This window comes from Oncorhynchus gorbuscha, linkage group LG05 (genome assembly GCF_021184085.1).
Source record: "Oncorhynchus gorbuscha isolate QuinsamMale2020 ecotype Even-year linkage group LG05, OgorEven_v1.0, whole genome shotgun sequence".
Taxonomy (NCBI): Eukaryota; Metazoa; Chordata; class Actinopteri; order Salmoniformes; family Salmonidae; genus Oncorhynchus; species Oncorhynchus gorbuscha.
In genome coordinates, this window is record NC_060177.1 from 86,566,756 (window position 1) to 86,585,971 (window position 19,216).

Sequence of the window (19,216 nt, forward strand, 5' to 3'; positions counted from 1 at the left end):
GTTGGACTAGTGAACTGTAAGGTTGCAAGATTGAATCGCCGAGCTGACAAGGTAAAAATCTGTTGTTCTGCCCCTGAACAAGGCAGTTAACCCACTGTTCCTAGAGCGTCATTGAAAATAAGAATGTGTTCTTAACTGACTTGTTTAGTTAAATAAAGGTGAAAAAAAATATATATATATATATATTGTCCAAGTCGGTGTCCAAAAATACCGATTTCTGATTGTTATGAAAACTTTCCATTCCGATGAATCGGTCGACCTCTAGTCTGGATACTGTAACGTAGAGACATTTTGTCCCCTCAGAGGGGGAAGGGCGTACGGACCCTAAGGCATCGTCTTGGCAGTTATTTCAAAACGTATAGGTTCATTATAATTTCGACATACTTAATATCTACTTTTACATGTTGAAGAGTGGCCTGGAGTGTTTTTTTTAGCCACAAATAATAATCACCCCCCACACAAAAAAATTAAAAATATCAAACCTCCCGCGGGCTATATGTTGCCCACCCCTGGCCAATGGGGAGTGAGGATTGAGTGGGGTCTATTTAGAGGGCTTATTATTGTGTATTCAATGTGGCCACAACGTATACAGATCAGAATGGTGTGAGCCGGAGTTCTTACCTGACATTCCAAGCAGTGGTGAAGTCTGGGTTGAGCAGCAGCAGAGTGCAGGTGATGTCTATCAGAGCTTGAAGAGGGAGAGACAGGGCAGTAGATCAACAGATGATTTTCAGTAAAAGTAAAGTCATTTATAATGCCCATTTTGTTAGGTACAATAAATTCTGTCTGTCCAAAATGGTAACGAAAGGATTTCCCCACATCCCCAAAAAGCTCATTTATACGAAGTAGACTGAGTTCATCCTTCCTCTAGAAACCAACATGTTTTAGGTATAGGCCAGAGCTGTGTTCGAATACTCATACTAACCCTACTATTTGTGGGGTAAATTGAGTATATAGTATTGCTTATTGGTCATAGTGTTGGTAGGCCAAAAGTTCCCGAATGTCGTACTACATTCGCCAAAATACGAAGAATACAAGCAGCGGACACTATTTTCGTGCTTTTAGGACCCATAATGCAATTCTTCGGAAAATGGGTGTGGCTTCACATCATTTTCAGATTTGAAGAAAATTGTGTTAAATATGCAGCCGAAGTCCAACGAGAGCCCCTACAAATTCATTGCTTTAACTAATTATGACAAATGTTAAGAAAACGTTGGGCAATGTAATAAAGTAATTACTTTTCAAATAAGTTACCTTACACGTTATGTTGGCTGACAATTTGTTAGCAAAGCTATCCTTACGAACCACAGAGCATTACAGCAGTATGTACCAGTATGTTAGCTAGCTACCTAACGTTAGTTGACTACTAATACATGGAACTTGCCAATATATTAACTATAGGCTAACTACCCAACTTTTATTTACTTGATTATTCCTGTTATTCTTAGCTAAGTGGTATAGTCGTTGGGCGTTCTCAATGGACATTCGGGTGCTTTCGTAAATTCGCTCTGGCTGTCTGACTTGCCAAGTTAAATAAAGTGTACCAGAGTGCAGAATAACTGATGAATTTACGAAGGCTCAACACCCATTGAATATGGCCTGTGACAGTAAACGTCGGCAAAAAGTGTCATTAAATTGTTGCCAGCAGCAGTTACAGTCACCAACGTTCTGGATAACATGAAAACAGCCTAACCAGCTCTGCTTGGGCGGGTAAAATGGTCAGAGTGGGGTGTTCTCTTATTTGTCTGGAAGTAGCTAGTAAGTTAGCTTGGGTGTCGTTGTGAGGTCAAAACGTTGGAATCAACCCTACTCCTCGGCTAGAGCATCCAGTTTGCACCCTGGACGCTCCCAAAGCGAAACACTATGAATTTACAAATGGACAATCTGACAATACTCTGAATTGACGAACGCCCAGAGTGCACTCTGGCACTCCAGATTGAATTGAAGAACACACCCGAAGTCATAAAATGTCTAGCTAGTAATTTGTTATGCTAACATGCTAGCAAGAGGTTGCATAGCAACAGCATCAACTTCCGGTAGACCGGCAAAGCGCTAGTACTCTCAACTGAAAGGATACCGTTTGTTTACAGTATACTAAAATGAAGTAATAGTTTGTGGTATATATTCATTAAGTATGTGGTATACAGTATGTTAGTATGGGTATTCAAACACAGCTCAGGACTTCAGAGTACAGTAAGCCTTGCAATCTACAGTGAGGAGTCTCCAAGCCAGCAGCTGTACAAAAGGTTACTTTCCCTGTCCTATGAAAACGTGTTGATGCCATCACCAACCGTTGAGCCCTTGAGCAAGGAACTTAACCTCAAACTGTTCCAGAGGGCCTCCCGAGAGGTGCAGTGGTCTAAAGCACTGCATCGTAGTGCTAGCTGTGCCACTAGAGATCCTGGTTCGAGTCACAGCCGGCCGAGACCGGGAGACTCATGGGGCGGCGCACAATTGGCCCAGCATCGTCCGGGTGAGGGTTTGTCCGGCCGGGATGTCCTTGTCCCATCACGCCCTAGTGACTCCTGTGGCAAGCCGGGTGCATACACGCTTGACACGGTCACCAGGTGTACGGTGTTTCCTCCGACACATTGGTGCGGCTGGCTTCCGGGTAAAGCAGGCATTGTGTCAAGAAGAAGCAGGGTCGTATTTCGGGGGGGACGCACGGCTCTCGACCTTCGCCTCTCCCGAGTCCGTACGGGTGTTGCAGCGATGAGACAAGACTGTAACTACCAATTAGATAGCACAAAATTGGGGAGAAAAAGTGGAAAAAATAAATAAAAATAATCACTGAAAAACTGTCCCAGAGGGTAGAGCTGCACCATGCCTGACCTGTGCTTCCAACCCCTCGGGGAAAATGTGTGTGTATCTTGGGGTGTTGAACTAAATAAAAAAAATTTAAAAAGACATTTCTGAGGACAGTAAGGAAACTGGACAATAAAGTTCTTACCTTCCCTATCCAGCCACTGTTTGCGCTGCCTGTAGAGCAGTAGCTTGTTGTGGACGTAGGGTAGCAGGTATTTGACACACCAGCTCTCCACCCCCAGCTTGTTCTCTACCAGCACGATGGGGCTGCGGTTATACCTGACCTCTGGACACGGGATCAGACCTATCTCATCACTGAGGGAGGGAGGGAGAAAGGTGAGTGAAAACCTGCATGCTAATTGCTAACACTACAAGGGCACAACACTCCACTCTCGTTGGGATAGGCAGAAAACAAATGTTTTCAGGGATACAGTATTTCAACGTAACTTCCATTTCCCCTGAAAAACTGGATGTAGAGGGGGGGCTCTGCTCAGGCGTCGTTTTACGGCTGCAACGTTAAGTTAGACAGACACACAGTAATAACAACCTCCAGCCCAGTCTAATGAGGGCTTTATTGACTGTCTGGTGTAGGGTTGTATTTAGCCCAAATGGGTCTCTAGTTGAAAGAGCTTTTATATGCACAACTAACACTGGTCTGGATGGGAGACAAGCCTTGTAGAGAGCAACCTAGTTCGCACACATGCATCTCCAGAGAGTCTACGCCGTGAGCACACAGCAAAACTGCAGAACGCACACACAGAGTCCCTTTTGCATTAGGGTCATGTATAGTAGAGGTCGACCGATTAATCGGAATGGCCGATCAATTAGGGCCATATTTCAAGTTTTCATAACAATCGGAAATCGGTCATTTTGGACGCCGATTTTCTTTACAACTTTATTTAATCTTTATTTAACGAGGCAAGTCAGTTAAGAACACATTCATATTTTCAATGACGGCCTAGGAACGGTGGGTTAACTGCCTTGTTCAGGGGCAGAACAACAGAATAACCTTGTCAGGTCGGGGATTCAATCTTGCAACCTTACGGTTAACTAGTCCAACGCTCTAACCACCTGCCTCATGAGGAGACTGCCTGTTACACGATTGCAGTAAGAAGCCAAGGTAAGTTGCTAGCTAGCATTAAACTTATCTTATAAAAAAACAATCAATCATAATCACTAGTTATAACTACACATGGTTGATGATATTACTAGTTTATCTAGCGTGTCCTGCGTTGCATATAATCGATGCAGTGCACATTCGCGAAAAAGGACTGTCGTTGCTCCAACGTGTACCTAGCCATGAAGACCAATGCCTTTCTTAAAATCAATACACAGAAGTATGTATTTTTAAACCTGCATATTTAGCTAAAAGAAATCCAGGTTAGCAGGCAATATTAACCAGGTGAAATTGTGTCACTGTCCATTGCACGCAGAGTCAGGGTATATGCAACAGTTTGGGCAGCCTGGCTCATTGCGAACCAATTTGCCAGAATTTTACGTAATTATGACATAACATTGAAGGTTGTGCAATGTAACAGAATTATTTAGACTGATGGATGCCACCCGTTAGATAAAATATGGAACCGTTCCGTATTTCACTGAAAAAATAAACGTCTGGTTTTCGAGATGATAGTTTCCAAATTTGACCATAATGACCTAAGGCTCATATTTCTGTGTGTTATGTTATAATTAAGTCTATGATTTTATAGAGCAGTCTGACAGTGATGGTAAGCACCAGCAGGCTCATAAGCATTCATTCAAACAGCACTTTCGTGCATTTTGCCAGCAGAGCTGCTGTTTATGACTTCAAGCCTATCAACTCCCGAGATGAGGCTGGTGCAACGATGTGATGTAAAATGGCTAGCTAGTCAGCGGGGTGCGCGCTAATAGCGTTTCAAACCCCACTCGCTCTGAGACTTTGAGTAGTTGTTCCCCTTGCTCTGCATGGGTAATGCTGCTTCGAGGGTGGATGTTGTCGTTGTGTTCCTGGTTCGAGCCCAGGTAGGAGCGAAGAGAGGTACGGAAGCTATACTGTTACACTGGCAATACTAAAGTACCTATAAGAACATCCAAAGGTATATGAAATACAAAATGGTATAGAGAGAAATAGTCCTATAATTCCTATAATAACTACAACCTAAAACTTCTTACCTGGGAATAGTGAAGACTCATGTTAAAAGGAACCACCAGCTTTCATATGTTCTCATGTTTTGAGCAAGGAACATAAACGTCAGCTTTCTTACATGGCACATATTGCACTTTTACTTTCTTCTCCAAACACTTTGTTTTTGTTATTTAAACCAAATTGAACATGTTTCATTATTTATTTGAGGCTAAATTGATTTTGTTGATGTATCATATTAGGTTAAAATTGTGCTCATAAAAGTAAGTACTCTTAAAAGTGCTCATTCAGTATTGTTGTAATTGTCATTATTACAAAAAAAAAAATATATATATATATATATTTTATTTATTTTTTTTTATAATCGGCCGATTAATTGGTATCGGCCTTTTTTTTGGTCCTCCAATAATCGGTATTTCGAAAAATCATAATCGGTCGACCTGTAATGTATAGTACGAAAAATGTCACAAATAGAACTGAAGTGATTTCTAATTCTATATGCTAGAGAGGAATGTTCTACACAGCTATATCTGAATGTTCCACAATGTTATGCTGAATACAGCCCAGCTCTGGCACAGGCAGAGGGACACAGAACAAGGGTGGAATTTTAACTTTTGAGGGTGTGTGTGCATAGTCTAGCTATGCATCAACATGAGTCAGGTGAATGGTATCAAACGCACACAGTCTCAAAGCACTGCACTCAGTGGAGCTGAGCACAGCCCAGGTCACTTCCAATAACCCCAGAGGGTTGGAGAAGTCTATGCAACATTATACACACTAACACTACAAATCAAGCTTAGATGTTTTTTTGCCTCTTAACCTTATCATATAAAGTAGAAATGTAGGTTATCAATCAGAGAAGTTCAGGCATGGTCTGACATCGTTCTACTTTTGATAATTATTTGGTGGTTGCTATGGTACTTGATATTTGTTCTATTTCATGGGTCTCAAGAGAAGACAAACTAGGTGCACACTGCCCACAAAATATAGTGGAAACTGAGCTGCACTTCCTAACCTCCTGCCAAATGCATGAGCATATTAGATACACATATTTCCCTCAAATTACACAGACCTACAAAGAATTCGAAAAACAAACCCAATTTTGATAAAACTCCCATATTTATTTGGTGAAATACCACAGTGTGCCATCACAGCAGCAATATTTGTGATCCGTTGCCACAAAAGGGCAATCAGTTAAGAACAAACACCATTGTTTATTTATATTACAATGGCAACCTACCCGAAACACGGGTCTGAGTGACGCCTCTAGCACGGAGATGCAGTGCCTTAGACCGCTGTGCCACTCGGGAACTTATTGTAAATACAAACCAGATTTATTTCTGTACTTTAATTCTTTGCACATCGATACAACACTGTATATAGATATAATATGACACCTGAAATGTCTTTATTCTATTGGAACTTTTGTGTAACTGTTCAATTTGATTGTTTATCTATTTTACTTGCTTTGGCAATGTTAACATATGTTTCGCGTCACAGCCAGGGTCTGGATAAACTAACTTAACTGTATCAAATGGAAAGTTATTTTTCCACATTTCATTGTGCGGCATACAGCATTCTCTCGCTTTCTTTTAAATATGTGTATAGGCTTGTTTATAATGAGCTCTGAGCAGACTGTTAAAACAAACACAAACAAAAGAAAAGGTCTGGGATGTTCAGCATTAAAGTAAAAGCATCCACACCCTGTTCTTAAATGAGAATGTAGCCCAGTTCTAATTTAGAACACTCACTCAAGGACGTTTTACACAGAAGCCAGTTACATTCCAGTTCTATTCTGCATTCTACATCTGGGTTCCCCAACTGGTGGCCAGCAGGTGATTTTATTGTCCCCCAAGTTTTCTGAGCAAAGAAAATTTTAAAAAGACATGTTACTATTTAAAATAATAATAATTAAAAACATTGTTGGACATAAGACTAAAAACACCACGAAATCAGCTCCAAGTGATTTTGATTGTGGAAATATGTTCCCAACAGAACTGAGGAAACACTGACAAAGCTACCCTGCTATGACATGTTAGAGTCGCCAGCCGAGGAAGATGTGACTCTTCCAACAATATTTGGCCGACTGGTTAAGTTACTTGTATGTGGTGAAAAGCGCTTTCTGATCACATGATTTGTGCATACCATTCCAGAAATAGGAACAACAACAAGGCTGTGTTATCCGTTTCTGCTAATCGAGCTAGTTAGCTATGGCCAATCGCCTAGCTAACATTATTTGGCTAACGAATAGCTATTGTAGATAGCTAACGAGGTAAATGGCAAACAAATTCAGCAGCAAAGTCAAATATATTTCCACAGCGATTTGTGGCTCAATGTAAGCAAAGACACTAGTTAGCTACCTTGCTATTTTTGCAAGCCTATACTGCCCTGGCTAGCCTTGTATCCTGCTAGCTAGTTAACGGTAGCTGACCAACAATCTGTGATGACTAACGCTAGCTAGCTTGCTAATGTAATGATATTGCTTGTTAGCACACCACGCAATGATTCACTTGATGCTATAGTGTAGCTAGCTTATCTTCGATAAAGTGGATATACTTACATATTCGGGTTTCTCTTGAAGGCGTTATTGATATCTTTTACAACTCTCTGAACCAATACCTCCACCTCGTTCTCCGTCTCTGCCATTTTTGTACACTGATGACGTCAACGGATTATCTCAAATTCATCCGGGTCATTAAAAATGAACACACTTGGCTAGGCAAAGTGCGCATGTGTAAAACAGGTTTCACCATGGTAACGTTGTTGCAACATTTGTAAAAAATTGAAAAGCCACTTCGCCTACAATGTTTTTACAGTCCACAGTAATTAATTAATTCATTGGTACATTAATTAATTAATTAATTAATTCATTCATTCATACAATTTGCGGGACTATGCTACACTCTTCCATCGATCGAATGTTTTACTGCTGTGGAATGTTACTCACGTTCTTATCGAACTGTCCCGTTCTATGACGTCACAGTAATTGGAATTGAATTTGGAAGCCTCTGAATTTTGTTCGCTGAGAATCCTGAGTGCAAAAGGCTTCATTCAGTTCAGTGGAAGTTTTATTGGTGAATCACGGTTCAGTCTTCAAACTCAGTCACCATGTCTGATACCAAGATGTATTACAGCAGACCAACTCTTATTTCCAATTGGTAAGTAGACAAGCCAACTATTCATTCTAAAATATCTCTCAACATCACAGCTATCTGCAGATCACATGAATGATGTACATATTATTTCCATCTAGGCATAAAAACAGAGAGGCCGAACCCAAAGACTATGACTTCACTCTGTGTCCAGATGGAAAGAAGAAACTCAGTAAATCTACCTACAAACACTTTGGAACCTACATGGATGCTGTGAGCAATACCTCTCATATGTGAAACAATAGGATATTATATATCAAGGCTTTTTATTTGATCTTGGTTGTTCATGAATCAGTTGGCCTTTAAAAAAAATATATATATATTGTTGTTGTTGTTGCTGCTGTAACATAATCTCTTTACCGAAGTTCCCTTTGGGGGAAAAAAACCCAATATATTCTAAGAGTTCTATTCTATTCTATGCTATTCTATTCTATTCTGTTTAACCTCCAGGATTGGAGCACAAGCACAGAAACACAAATGTCACAGTATCTACTGAAGAGAGATTATGAGCCCAAGAAGATTCTCAAGTTTATGGTAGAGGCTGACCACTTCCAGTCTGCAGACTTTGACAAACGTACCGTCAGGTAGGATGTAACTGTAGAACTGTAGCATGGTGCCATCAGGTACAGTAGCTGGCTATAGGAGGACTGTAGCATGGTGCGATCAGGTACAGTAGCTGGCTATAGGAGGACTGTAGCATAGTTCCATCAGGTACAGTAGCTGGCTATAGGACGACTGTAGCATAGTTCCATCAGGTACAGTAGCTGGCTATAGGAGGACTGTAGCATGGTGCCATCAGGTACAGTAGCTGGCTATAGGAGGACTGTAGCATAGTGTCGTCAGGTACAGTAGCTGGCTATAGTAGGACTGTAGCATAGTGTCGTCAGGTACAATAGCTGGCTATAGGAGGACTGTAGCATAGTGCCATCAGGTATAGTAGCTGGCTATAGGAGGACTGTAGCATAGTGTCGTCAGGTACAGTAGCTGGCTATAGGAACACAAAAAACACAAGCACTAAAAACTAAATCTACTTTGTCATTCTCACTGACCATTCAGGAGCACATTCTCACTGACCATTCAGGAGCACATTCTCACTGACCATTCAGGAGCACATTCTCACTGACCAATTAGGAGCACATTCTCACTGACCATTAAGGATTATATTTTCACTGACCAATTAGGAGCACATTCTCACTGACCATTAAGGATTATATTTTCACTGACCAATTAGGAGCACATTCTCACTGACCATTCAGGAGCACATTCTCACTGACCAATTAGGAGCACATTCTCACTGACCAATTAGGAGCACATTCTCACTGACCAATTAGGAGCACATTCTCACTGACCAATCAGGAGCACATTCTCACTGACCATTAGGATTATATTTTCACTGACCAATTAGGAGCACATTCTCACTGACCATTCAGGAGAACATTCTCACTGACCAATTAGGAGCACATTCTCACTGACCAATTAGGAGCACATTCTTCTCCTTCATGGGGAAACTCATAGCAAGGCTGCACCTTGTTTTTACGCTCACAGACTCTTTATTAAATTTATTTCAAATAACCTTTGTTTCCCGAGATTGAACTTCATGTGTGGTAAAGGATTGGTACGTACAAGACACATAACACTGAGTACAAAAACTTTATATACATGTATGCCGTTACAGGCTATACACCAGTGGAGGCTGCTAAGGGGAGGACGGCTCATAATAATATCTGGAACGGAGCGAATGGAATGGTATTTGATACCATTCCACCTTTTCCGCTCGAGCCATCACCACGAGCCCGTCCTCCCAAATTAAGGTGCCACCAGCCTCCTGTGCTAGACACATACAGTATATTCTTGATGTTGCAGTAGAATGTTGAGATGCTATGTATGCTATGTGCAGAGATTTACAAATGACATTTAGGTGTATACAATGTGTTGATCCAGTGTTGTTTTACTGCAGAGACACAGCAGGACATGTGACCGGTGTGACCAATAGCATCCTGCCACATCATCGCCCCGGGCATGACAAGATGTAAGAGGCTGTTCTCTGTTCTTCTTGCTTCTACACACACTCAGTAACCAGTTTTCTCGAGTACTAGAGGACAGTGAGAACGGTGAACTCACACTGTGTGAACTGTCGACTCCAAATGGTGTCGCTACTACTCTCTGCCAAAAGAGGGCGATATGACTGTTTGGTCGTTGAGGCCCCATTCTCCTTGTTGAATAAATCACATTATTTTTCAACAACAACAACAACAATCTCAAATGTTGATATTGACAGGTTTCAAATATGATAACAGCAGAGAACACAGTGTTATAAGCAAAGTTGGAGAGGTTTTGAACATCCTTTGTTTAGAGGGCAGGAGCAAACACTTGACTTTTTGCACCAATGGAATCCCTTTGTTTCCAACTTAAAGCGGTCAAATAGGCCTGTAGTTAACATTCATTTCAAACACAACTGCATAAGACATGGAGAGGAAACAGTGATGTATTCCTGATGTCGCCGTCCATCCTTACTGTGTGGGAGGCTACAGGGCTACAGCTCACGGCAACATTTGAAGTGTGTCTCACACACCACTCTGTTTTTAGAAGGCTTGGCAACACTTAACACAACATTCACTTAACAACATTTGAATCATGCCAAGAGACCTTTCATGAACATCTGTCTGTATTTTTTGGTGTTGGCTATAAATAATCTCCCATTCACACACAGTCTGGGCATAGTGGCAATTTTATTTTACATTTATTTTATTAGGGAGTCATACTGAGACCAATGTCTCTTTTACAGATGAGCCCTGAATTACATAAATGACTGAACATACACACATCAATATAAATAAAACATGTAAGCAGAAATAAAACAACAATACACTCAGTTGTTTATCAAATCAAACTTGATTTAAAGTTCATTTCAAATCAGAATAGACTTTACAGTAGAACAACAAATTGAAGGAGACAAGATGCATTAGTAATGGGCAGCACATGTAACAGATGATAAACACCATGTTGACTAGAGCCTGGGAGTTTGCCTCTGGGGGTCTGCCTAAAGAGAGTTATTCAGCAGTAGATTCTTTCAGGTTTTCCTGTGAGGGTACCCGTAGACCGATGGAGACTGCTGAGGGGAGGACAGCTCATAACAACAGCTGGAACGGAGCAAATGAAATGGCATCATGTGTTTGATGTATTTGATACTGTTCCACTGATTCCCTTCCAGCCATGAGCCCGTCCTCCCCAATTAAAGTGCCACCAACCTCCTGTGCTTTAGACCTAATAGGATGTAAATGAAATCATATCAATCAAATGAAATGTTATTGTTCACATACACATGGTTAGCAGATGTTAATGTGAGTGTAGCAAAATACTTGTGCTTCTAGTTCTTACAGTGCAGTAATATCTAACAAGTAATCTAACAATTTCACAACAACTACCTTATACACACAATGTACGGTGATGGAATAAGAATGTGTACATATATATATATGGATGCACGATGGCCATGCGGCATAGGCAAAATGCAGTAGATGGTATAAAATACAGTATAAACATATGAGATGAGTAATGTAAGATATGTAAACATTATTCAAGTGTCATTATTTAAAGTGACTAGTGATACCATTATTAAATACATTTATTAAAGTTGCCTCTCTATGTTAGTGATGGCTTTTTAACAGTCTGATAGCCTTGAGATAGAAGCTGTTTTTCAGTCTCTCAGTCCCAGCTTTGATGCACCTGTACTGACCTTGCATTCTTAATGATAGCGGGGTGAACAGGCAGTGGCACGGGTGTCCTTGATGATCTTTTTGGCCTTCCTGTGACATCGGGTGCTGTAGGTATCCTGGAGGGCAGGTAGTTTGCCAACGGTGCCCGCGGCCCGCCAGAAAGTCCAGGACCCAGTTGCACAGGGCGAGGTCGAGACCCAGGGTCTCAAGCTTAATGATGAGTTTGGAGGGTACTATGGTGTTTACTGTTGAGCTGTAGTAAATGAACAGACAGCATTCTTTCATACAGTTGAAGTCGGAAGTTTACATCCACTTAGGTTGGAGTCATTAAAACTCATTTTTCAACCACTCCACAAATTTCTTGTTAACAAACTATAGTTTTGGGAAGTCGGTTAGGACATGTACTTTGTGCATAACACAAGTAATTTTCCCAACAATTGTTTACAGACATATTATTTCACATATAATTCACTGTATCACAATTCCAGTGGGTCAGAAGTTTACATACACTAAGTTGACTGTGCCTTTAAACAGCTTGTAAAATTCCAGAAAATAATGTTACGGCTTTAAAAGCTTCTGATAGGCTAATTGACATAATTTGAGTCAATTGGAGGTGTACCTGTGGATGTATTTCAAGACCTACCTTCAAACTCAGTGCCTCATTGCTTTACATCATGGGAAAATCAAAAGAAATCAGCCAAGACCTCAGAAAAAAACCTCCACAAGTCTGGTTCATCCTTGAGAGCAATTTCCAAACTCCTGAAGGTACCACATTCACCTGTACAAACAATAGTACGCAAGTATAAACACCATGGGACCACGCAGCAGTCATACCGCTCAGGAAGGAGACACGTTCTGTCTCCGAGAGATGAACATACTTTGGTGCAAAAGTGCAAGTCCTTCCCAGAACAACAGCAAAGGACCTTGTGAAGATGCTGGCGGAAAGTATCCATATCCACAGTAAAACGAGTCCTCTATCGACATAACCTAAAAGACCACTCAGCAAGGAAGAAGACACTGCTCCAAAACCGCCATTTAAAAAAGCCAGACTACGGTTTGCAACTTCACATGGGGACAAAGATTGTACTTTTTGGAGAAATGTCCTCTGGTCTGATGAAGCAAAAATAGAACTGTTTAGCCATAATGACCATCGTTATGTTTGGAGGGAAAAGGGGGAGGCTTGCAAGCTGAAGAACACCATCCCAACCACGAAGCGTGTGAAAGGAATGAGGCCTACAAACCTGACTCAGTTACACCAGCTCTGTCAAGAGGAATGGGCCAAAATTCACCTAAGTTAAAACCAAGTTAAACAATTTAAAGGCAATGCTACCAAATACTAATTGAGTGTATGTAAACGTCTGACCCACTGGGAATGTGATGAAAAATGTGCTGAAATAAATCATTCTCTCCACTATTATTCTGACATTTCACATTCTTAAAATAAAGTGTTGACCTAAGACAGGGCATTTCTACGAGGATTAAATGTCAGGAATTGTGAAAAACTGAGTTTAAATGTATTTGGCTAAGGTGTATGTAAACTTCCGACTTCAACTGTAGGTATTCCTCTTGCCTAGACGGGATAGGGCAGTGTGGTGGCGATTGCATCGTCTGTGGACCTATTGGGGTGGTAAGCAAATTGGGGTGGGTAAAGGGTGTCAGTTAGGGTGGAGGTGATATGGTCCTTGAATAGTCTCTCAAAGCACTTCATGATGACAGAAGTGAGTACTTCGGGCGATAGTCATTTAGTTCTGTTACCTTAGCTTTCTTGGGAACAGGAACAATGTTGGCCATCTTGAAACATGTGGGGACAGCAGACTGGGATAGGGATTGATTGAATATGTTCGTAAACACACCAGCCAGCTGGTCTGCGCATGCTCTGAGGACGCGGCTAGGGATGCCGTCTGAGCCGGCAACCTTGTGAGGGTTAACACGTTTAAATGTTTTACTCACGTCGGCCACGTTGAAGGAGAGCCCGCAGTCTTTGGTAGCGGGTCGTGTCGATGGCACTGTAGCGTCCTAAAAGCGCGCAAAGAAGTTGTTTCATTTGTCTGCGAGCGAGATGATGTCCATGACGCGGCTGGTTTTATTTTTGTAATCCGTAATTGTCTGTAGACCCTGTAGACTATACTTTGTCTATATACAGACGCTTTGCTTGTTTGATTGCATTGCGGAGGGAATAACTCAACTGTATTCGGTCATGTTTCCAGTTGCCTTGCCCTGATTAAATACGGTGGTTCGTGCTTTCAATTTTGCGCGAATGCTGCCATCAATCCACAGTTTCTGGTTAGGGCAGGTTTTAATAGTTACAGTGGGTACAACATCTCCGATGCACATCCTAATAAACATACTCATCGAGTCAGCGTATACGTCAATGTTATTGTCTGAGGCTACCTGGAACATATCCCAGTCCACATGATCGAAGCAATCTTAAAGTGTGGAATCCGATTGGTCAGACCAGCGTTGAATAGACCTAAGCACGGGCGCGACCTGTTTTAGTTTCTACCTATAGGAGGGGAGCAACAAGATGGAGTCGTGGTCAGATTTGTCGAAGGGAGGGCGGGGGAGGGCCTTGTATGCATCGCGGAAGTAAGAGTTGCAGTGGTCCAAATTTGCTTTGTTAACATACCCAGGTACAATAAACGCAGCCTCGGGATATATGTTTTTCAGTTTACATAGAGTGCAATGAAGTACTTTCAGGACCGTCTAGGTGTCTGCTTGGGGGTGGGGGGGGGTATACACGGCTGTGACTATAATCAAAGAAAATTCTCTTGGAAGATAATTCGGTCGGCATTTGTTTGTAAGGAATTCTAGGTCAGGTGAACAAAAAATCTTGAGTTCCTGTATGTTGTTGTGATTACACCATGAGTCGTTAATCATGAGGCATACACCCCCGCCCTTCTTCTTACCAAAGAGATGTTTGTTTCTGTCGGCGCAATGCATGAAGAAACCCGGTGGCTGCTCTGACAACATATCCTGAGCGAGCCATGTTTCCGTGAAACAGAGAATGCTACAATCTCTGATGTCTCTCTGGAAGGCAACTCGTGCCCTAATTTCATCCACCTTGTTGTATAGAGACTGGACTTTGCAGAGTAATATGCTCGGAAGCGGTGGACGGTGTGCTCGTGCTGTATGATGTAATGAGTCCTTTCACTCTGCAACTTTCAAACCTGTTTTAAAGTGTCGGTCTCCAATTCCAGGAAGTTGGACTCCACATATGCAGTGGATTACCTGCCCCCATGGGACTCCAGCAAAGAGGCGGTGAGTTTGAGTGTCAAACATAATCAGTGGACACCCCGTTCAAAACTCAAAAACACCTTTTCAAACGGACATCACCATTTCATAGTCTTCTGCTATTATTATTCGATTACTATTCCTTACTTCTTCGCCTCCTGTACATACCGTTTCCACTCATCTGACACACATCAACCATGTGATGAAATATACATTTTCGTGTACCGTCATGCATAGAATTTTATTAGCCGTCCCAGAAGCACTCGTGATAGGCTGCTCTGTCAGCAGTGGCAGGTTTCTAGTGTTATGTGTTTAATGTGTGGTTTTATTTTTTTCCTCAGTATAACTGTTCCCAGATGTGTAATATAGTGTCTAATGCTCTACAGGAGGACTAGTCTCTAGGATTCTGAGCTCTGGGCTTACCCTGCAGGGAGCTGCATACGTTTCATATTCAACTTTTCATTCCATTATTATTTTTTTTTACTTCTCATTTTCAACAGGAAATAAAAACAAAGTATGGATTATAGTGCAATAGGTTTCCCATGTGGAGAGATTGTTGTGTGGATTTCTGATTCCCCTATTTTGTATACTTTTGTGAACTTTTTTTTTTGAGATGAATACATTTGAGGACATGTGTGTGCTGATTTCTGTTATCAATGTCCACCTGTTGCAGAGGTTGGCTACCTGTTCTTAGAAGACTATACCGTTGTTCAAGAATCTTGACAATACTTTGAAAAGGGACCAAATCTGAAACTTTTATGTTTTAAGCTTTGATAAATGTAACTCCATAGAACCATGTTGAGGCCCACATTATTAAGCTAGTTTGCGATCAAAGCACAACATTTCCACAACTCTTTGTCTTGGGCAAAGAACTAGTGATAGACTCAAACCTTGTCACATTTATACCCCAGGGTTTTACACTGGTGCCTGGTCTACCCACAGGGATTTACACCTGTGACTGGCCTACCCCCAGGGTTTTACACTGGTGCCTGGCTTAAAGCCTCGATCCTGTGAAAAAGCAGCATCTACATCCACACATTGTGTCTCCCCCTCCAGAGGACCATGAAGGGCCGACCAGCAGACAGCATTCCTGACTACAGGAAGCCCCAGTCCCAGTTCACAGACACCGCCGACTACCGTCGCGGGGGAAGGAACACCTGGCAGGATGAGAGCGGGGTCTATGGTACACTGGGGGCCACATCCAGGGCCCAGGCTCAGCCATCCAACCCTATCTGCCCCTAGAACCCTCACCCTCCCTGGGGAACCACCACAGCATGGCCTCCTTAACCTGGTTCTCACTGACCAAGACTATTCTTCTCACTACAGACTTTACTGTAGCAACTTTTTACCTCAGTATTTCTCTGTCTTTCACCTCGAGCTATTGCTGTTTTGTCATCGTTACATGAATAAAGCAAGTATTGCATGTCCAACATTTATGTTTTCCTACAACAGTGTTTCATAGGAGTGGTGTCAGTGGAAATGGATACACTGCTGTGCTCAGTATTGGTGTTGCATCCCTCAGTGTTCAGTCTTTTAGCATCTGGTGTCTCTCTGTGAGGTTTATAATATGTATCTCCTGTGTTTTCCCCTCCCATCTCCCAGGGCTAGGGTCGTCCAGTCATTTATAATGTGTATCTCCCAGGGCTAGGGTCGTCCAGTCATTTATAATGTGTATCTCCCAGGGCTAGGGTCGTCCAGTCATTTATAATGTGTATCTCCCAGGGCTAGGGTCATCCAGTCATTTATAATGTGTATCTCCCAGGGCTAGGGTCGTCCAGTCATTTATAATGTGTATCTCCCAGGGCTAGGGTCGTCCAGTCATTTATAATGTGTATCTCCCAGGGCTAGGGTCGTCCAGTCATTTATAATGTGTATCTCCCAGTGCCAGGGTCGTCCAGTCATTTATAATGTGTATCTCCCAGGGCTAGGGTCGTCCAGTCATTTATAATGTGTATCTCCCAGGGCTAGGGTCGTCCAGTCATTTATAATGTGTATCTCCCAGGGCTAGGGTCGTCCAGTCATTTATAATGTGTATCTCCCAGTGCCAGGGTCGTCCAGTCATTTATAATGTGTATCTCCCAGGGCTAGGGTCGTCCAGTCATTTATAATGTGTATCTCCCAGGGCTAGGGTCGTCCAGTCATTTATAATGTGTATCTCCCAGGGCTAGGGTCGCACCGGTTCCGGTTGGAGCGAGTGGTCGCATCTGCACGTCGCTCCAACGGGTAGTATAACTTTTTCATTATATTTCATTATATCACAACGGTTTGATTTGTCTTATCTTAGCAATTTCTTCTCAGCTAGCTACATAGCCGTCTTTGTATCAAAGATAATTGCGTAATTATCGTATTTCGCCGTCCTAACGTAGTCTTCACTAGCCAGCTAGCTAACGTCCACTGATTAGCTGCACTGGAGAAACTATTACACTCAACTGAACGACTTGATTAGTTTAGTGTTAGCTAGCTACATAGCTGTCTTTGCTGTCTTCGTATCATCGTATCCAAGATAATTGTGTTGTTTAGGTTTAGAGTGTGTAGTCTTAGAGTGATTATCTTAATTTACCGAGGTTAGCTAGCCAGCTATTTGTCGTCCTTAACGTAGGTGACTCTGCTAGCTAGCCAACAGCTAGCCAACGCTAGCCAACGTCTTCTGTATAGAACTCAACTACCCGGTCGCACTCACAGGTAGTATCACATTTTCACTTCATTTCATTACAGTACAACGGTTTGATTTGTTTGATCGTAGCTAGCTACTTAGCTAGCTACATAGCCGTCTTTGTATCAAAGATAATTGTGTAGTCTAGAGCGATTTTCTAGGTTCGCTAGCCATCTATTGTCGTTCTTTTAACGCAACGTAACGTAAACAACACTGCTAGCTAGCCTGCTAGCCCCGAATAGCAACACTGCAGAAACTATTACACTCAACGGAACGACTTGATTAGTGTAGTGTCAACAACGCACCCACTGCCAGCTGGCCTACTTCAGCAGTACTGTATCATTTTAATCATTTTAGTCAATAAGATTCTTGCTACGTAGCTTAACTTTCTGAACATTCGAGACGTGTAGTCCACTTGTCATTCCAATCTCCTTTGCATTAGCGTAGCCTCTTCTGTAGCCTGTCAACTATGTGTCTGTTTATCCCTGTTCTCTCCTCTCTGCACAGACCATACAAACGCTCCTCACCGCGTGGCCGCGGCCACCCTACTCTGGTGGTCCCAGCGCGCACGACCCACGTGGAGTTCCAGGTCTCAGGTAGCCTCTGGCACTGCCAATCTGCGGTCAACAAGGCAGAGTTCATCTCAGCCTATGCCTCCCTCCAGTCCCTCGACTTCTTGGCACTGACGGAAACATGGATCACCACAGACAACACTGCTACTCCTACTGCTCTCTCTTCGTCCGCCCACGTGTTCTCGCACACCCCGAGAGCGTCTGGTCAGCGGGGTGGTGGCACCGGGATCCTCATCTCTCCCAAGTGGTCATTCTCTCTTTCTCCCCTTACCCATCTGTCTATCGCCTCCTTTGAATTCCATGCTGTCACAGTTACTAGCCCTTTCAAGCTTAACATCCTTATCATTTATCGCCCTCCAGGTTCCCTCGGAGAGTTCATCAATGAGCTTGATGCCTTGATAAGCTCCTTTCCTGAGGACGGCTCACCTCTCACAGTTCTGGGCGACTTTAACCTCCCCACGTCTACCTTTGACTCTTTCCTCTCTGCCTCCTTCTTTCCACTCCTCTCCTCTTTTGACCTCACCCTCTCACCTTCCCCCCTACTCACAAGGCAGGCAATACGCTCGACCTCATCTTTACTAGATGCTGTTCTTCCACTAACCTCATTGCAACTCCCCTCCAAGTCTCCGACCACTGCCTTGTATCCTTTTCCCTCTCGCTCTCATCCAACACCTCCCACACTGCCCCTACTCGGATGGTATCGCGCCGTCCCAACCTTCGCTCTCTCTCCCCGCTACTCTCTCCTCTTCCATCCTATCATCTCTTCCCTCTGCTCAAACCTTCTCCCACCTATCTCCTGATTCTGCCTCCTCAACCCTCCTCTCCTCCCTCTCTGCATCCCTTGACTCTCTATGTCCCCTATCCTCCAGGCCGGCTCGGTCCTCCCCTCCCGCTCCGTGGCTCGATGACTCATTGCGAGCTCACAGAACAGGGCTCCGGGCAGCCGAGCGGAAATGGAGGAAAAC

General features: G+C 42.8%; 2 protein-coding genes across 2 annotated transcripts in view; one reads left to right on the top strand and one right to left on the bottom strand.

Annotated features, from left to right (window-relative positions):
• Nucleotides 1-7,615, bottom strand: part of LOC124036614 (protein prenyltransferase alpha subunit repeat-containing protein 1-like) — a 28,997-nt gene extending 21,382 nt beyond the window's left edge. Inside the window, exons 1-3 of the mRNA XM_046351419.1 lie at nt 7,488-7,615; nt 2,951-3,120; nt 622-688 (exon numbers count right to left, since the gene is read on the bottom strand). Of these exons, the coding sequence (XP_046207375.1) occupies nt 622-688; nt 2,951-3,120; nt 7,488-7,573 (323 nt within the window). The 5' untranslated portion in view covers nt 7,574-7,615. The remainder of the gene's footprint in view (nt 1-621; nt 689-2,950; nt 3,121-7,487) is intronic.
• Nucleotides 7,616-7,700: 85 nt separating this feature from the next.
• LOC124035298 (protein C9orf135-like) lies at nt 7,701-17,182 on the top strand. The gene is made up of 6 exons (XM_046348759.1): nt 7,701-8,085; nt 8,181-8,292; nt 8,530-8,663; nt 10,037-10,108; nt 14,993-15,053; nt 16,083-17,182. The coding sequence occupies exons 1-6, from the start codon at nt 8,036-8,038 to the stop codon at nt 16,266-16,268; spliced, it is 615 nt and encodes a 204-aa protein (XP_046204715.1). The 5' UTR covers nt 7,701-8,035; the 3' UTR covers nt 16,269-17,182.
• Nucleotides 17,183-19,216: the final 2,034 nt, after the last annotated feature.

Excerpts from the sequence above, each read along its gene's own strand:
- LOC124035298 (XM_046348759.1), top strand. The coding sequence starts at position 8,036 with ATGTCTGATACCAAGATGTATTACAGCAGACCAACTCTTATTTCCAAT. Across the intron at positions 8,664-10,036 it reads TTTGACAAACGTACCGTCAG|AGACACAGCAGGACATGTGA; the intron begins GTAGGATGTAAC and ends GTTTTACTGCAG. Across the intron at positions 10,109-14,992 it reads CGCCCCGGGCATGACAAGAT|GAAGTTGGACTCCACATATG; the intron begins GTAAGAGGCTGT and ends CTCCAATTCCAG.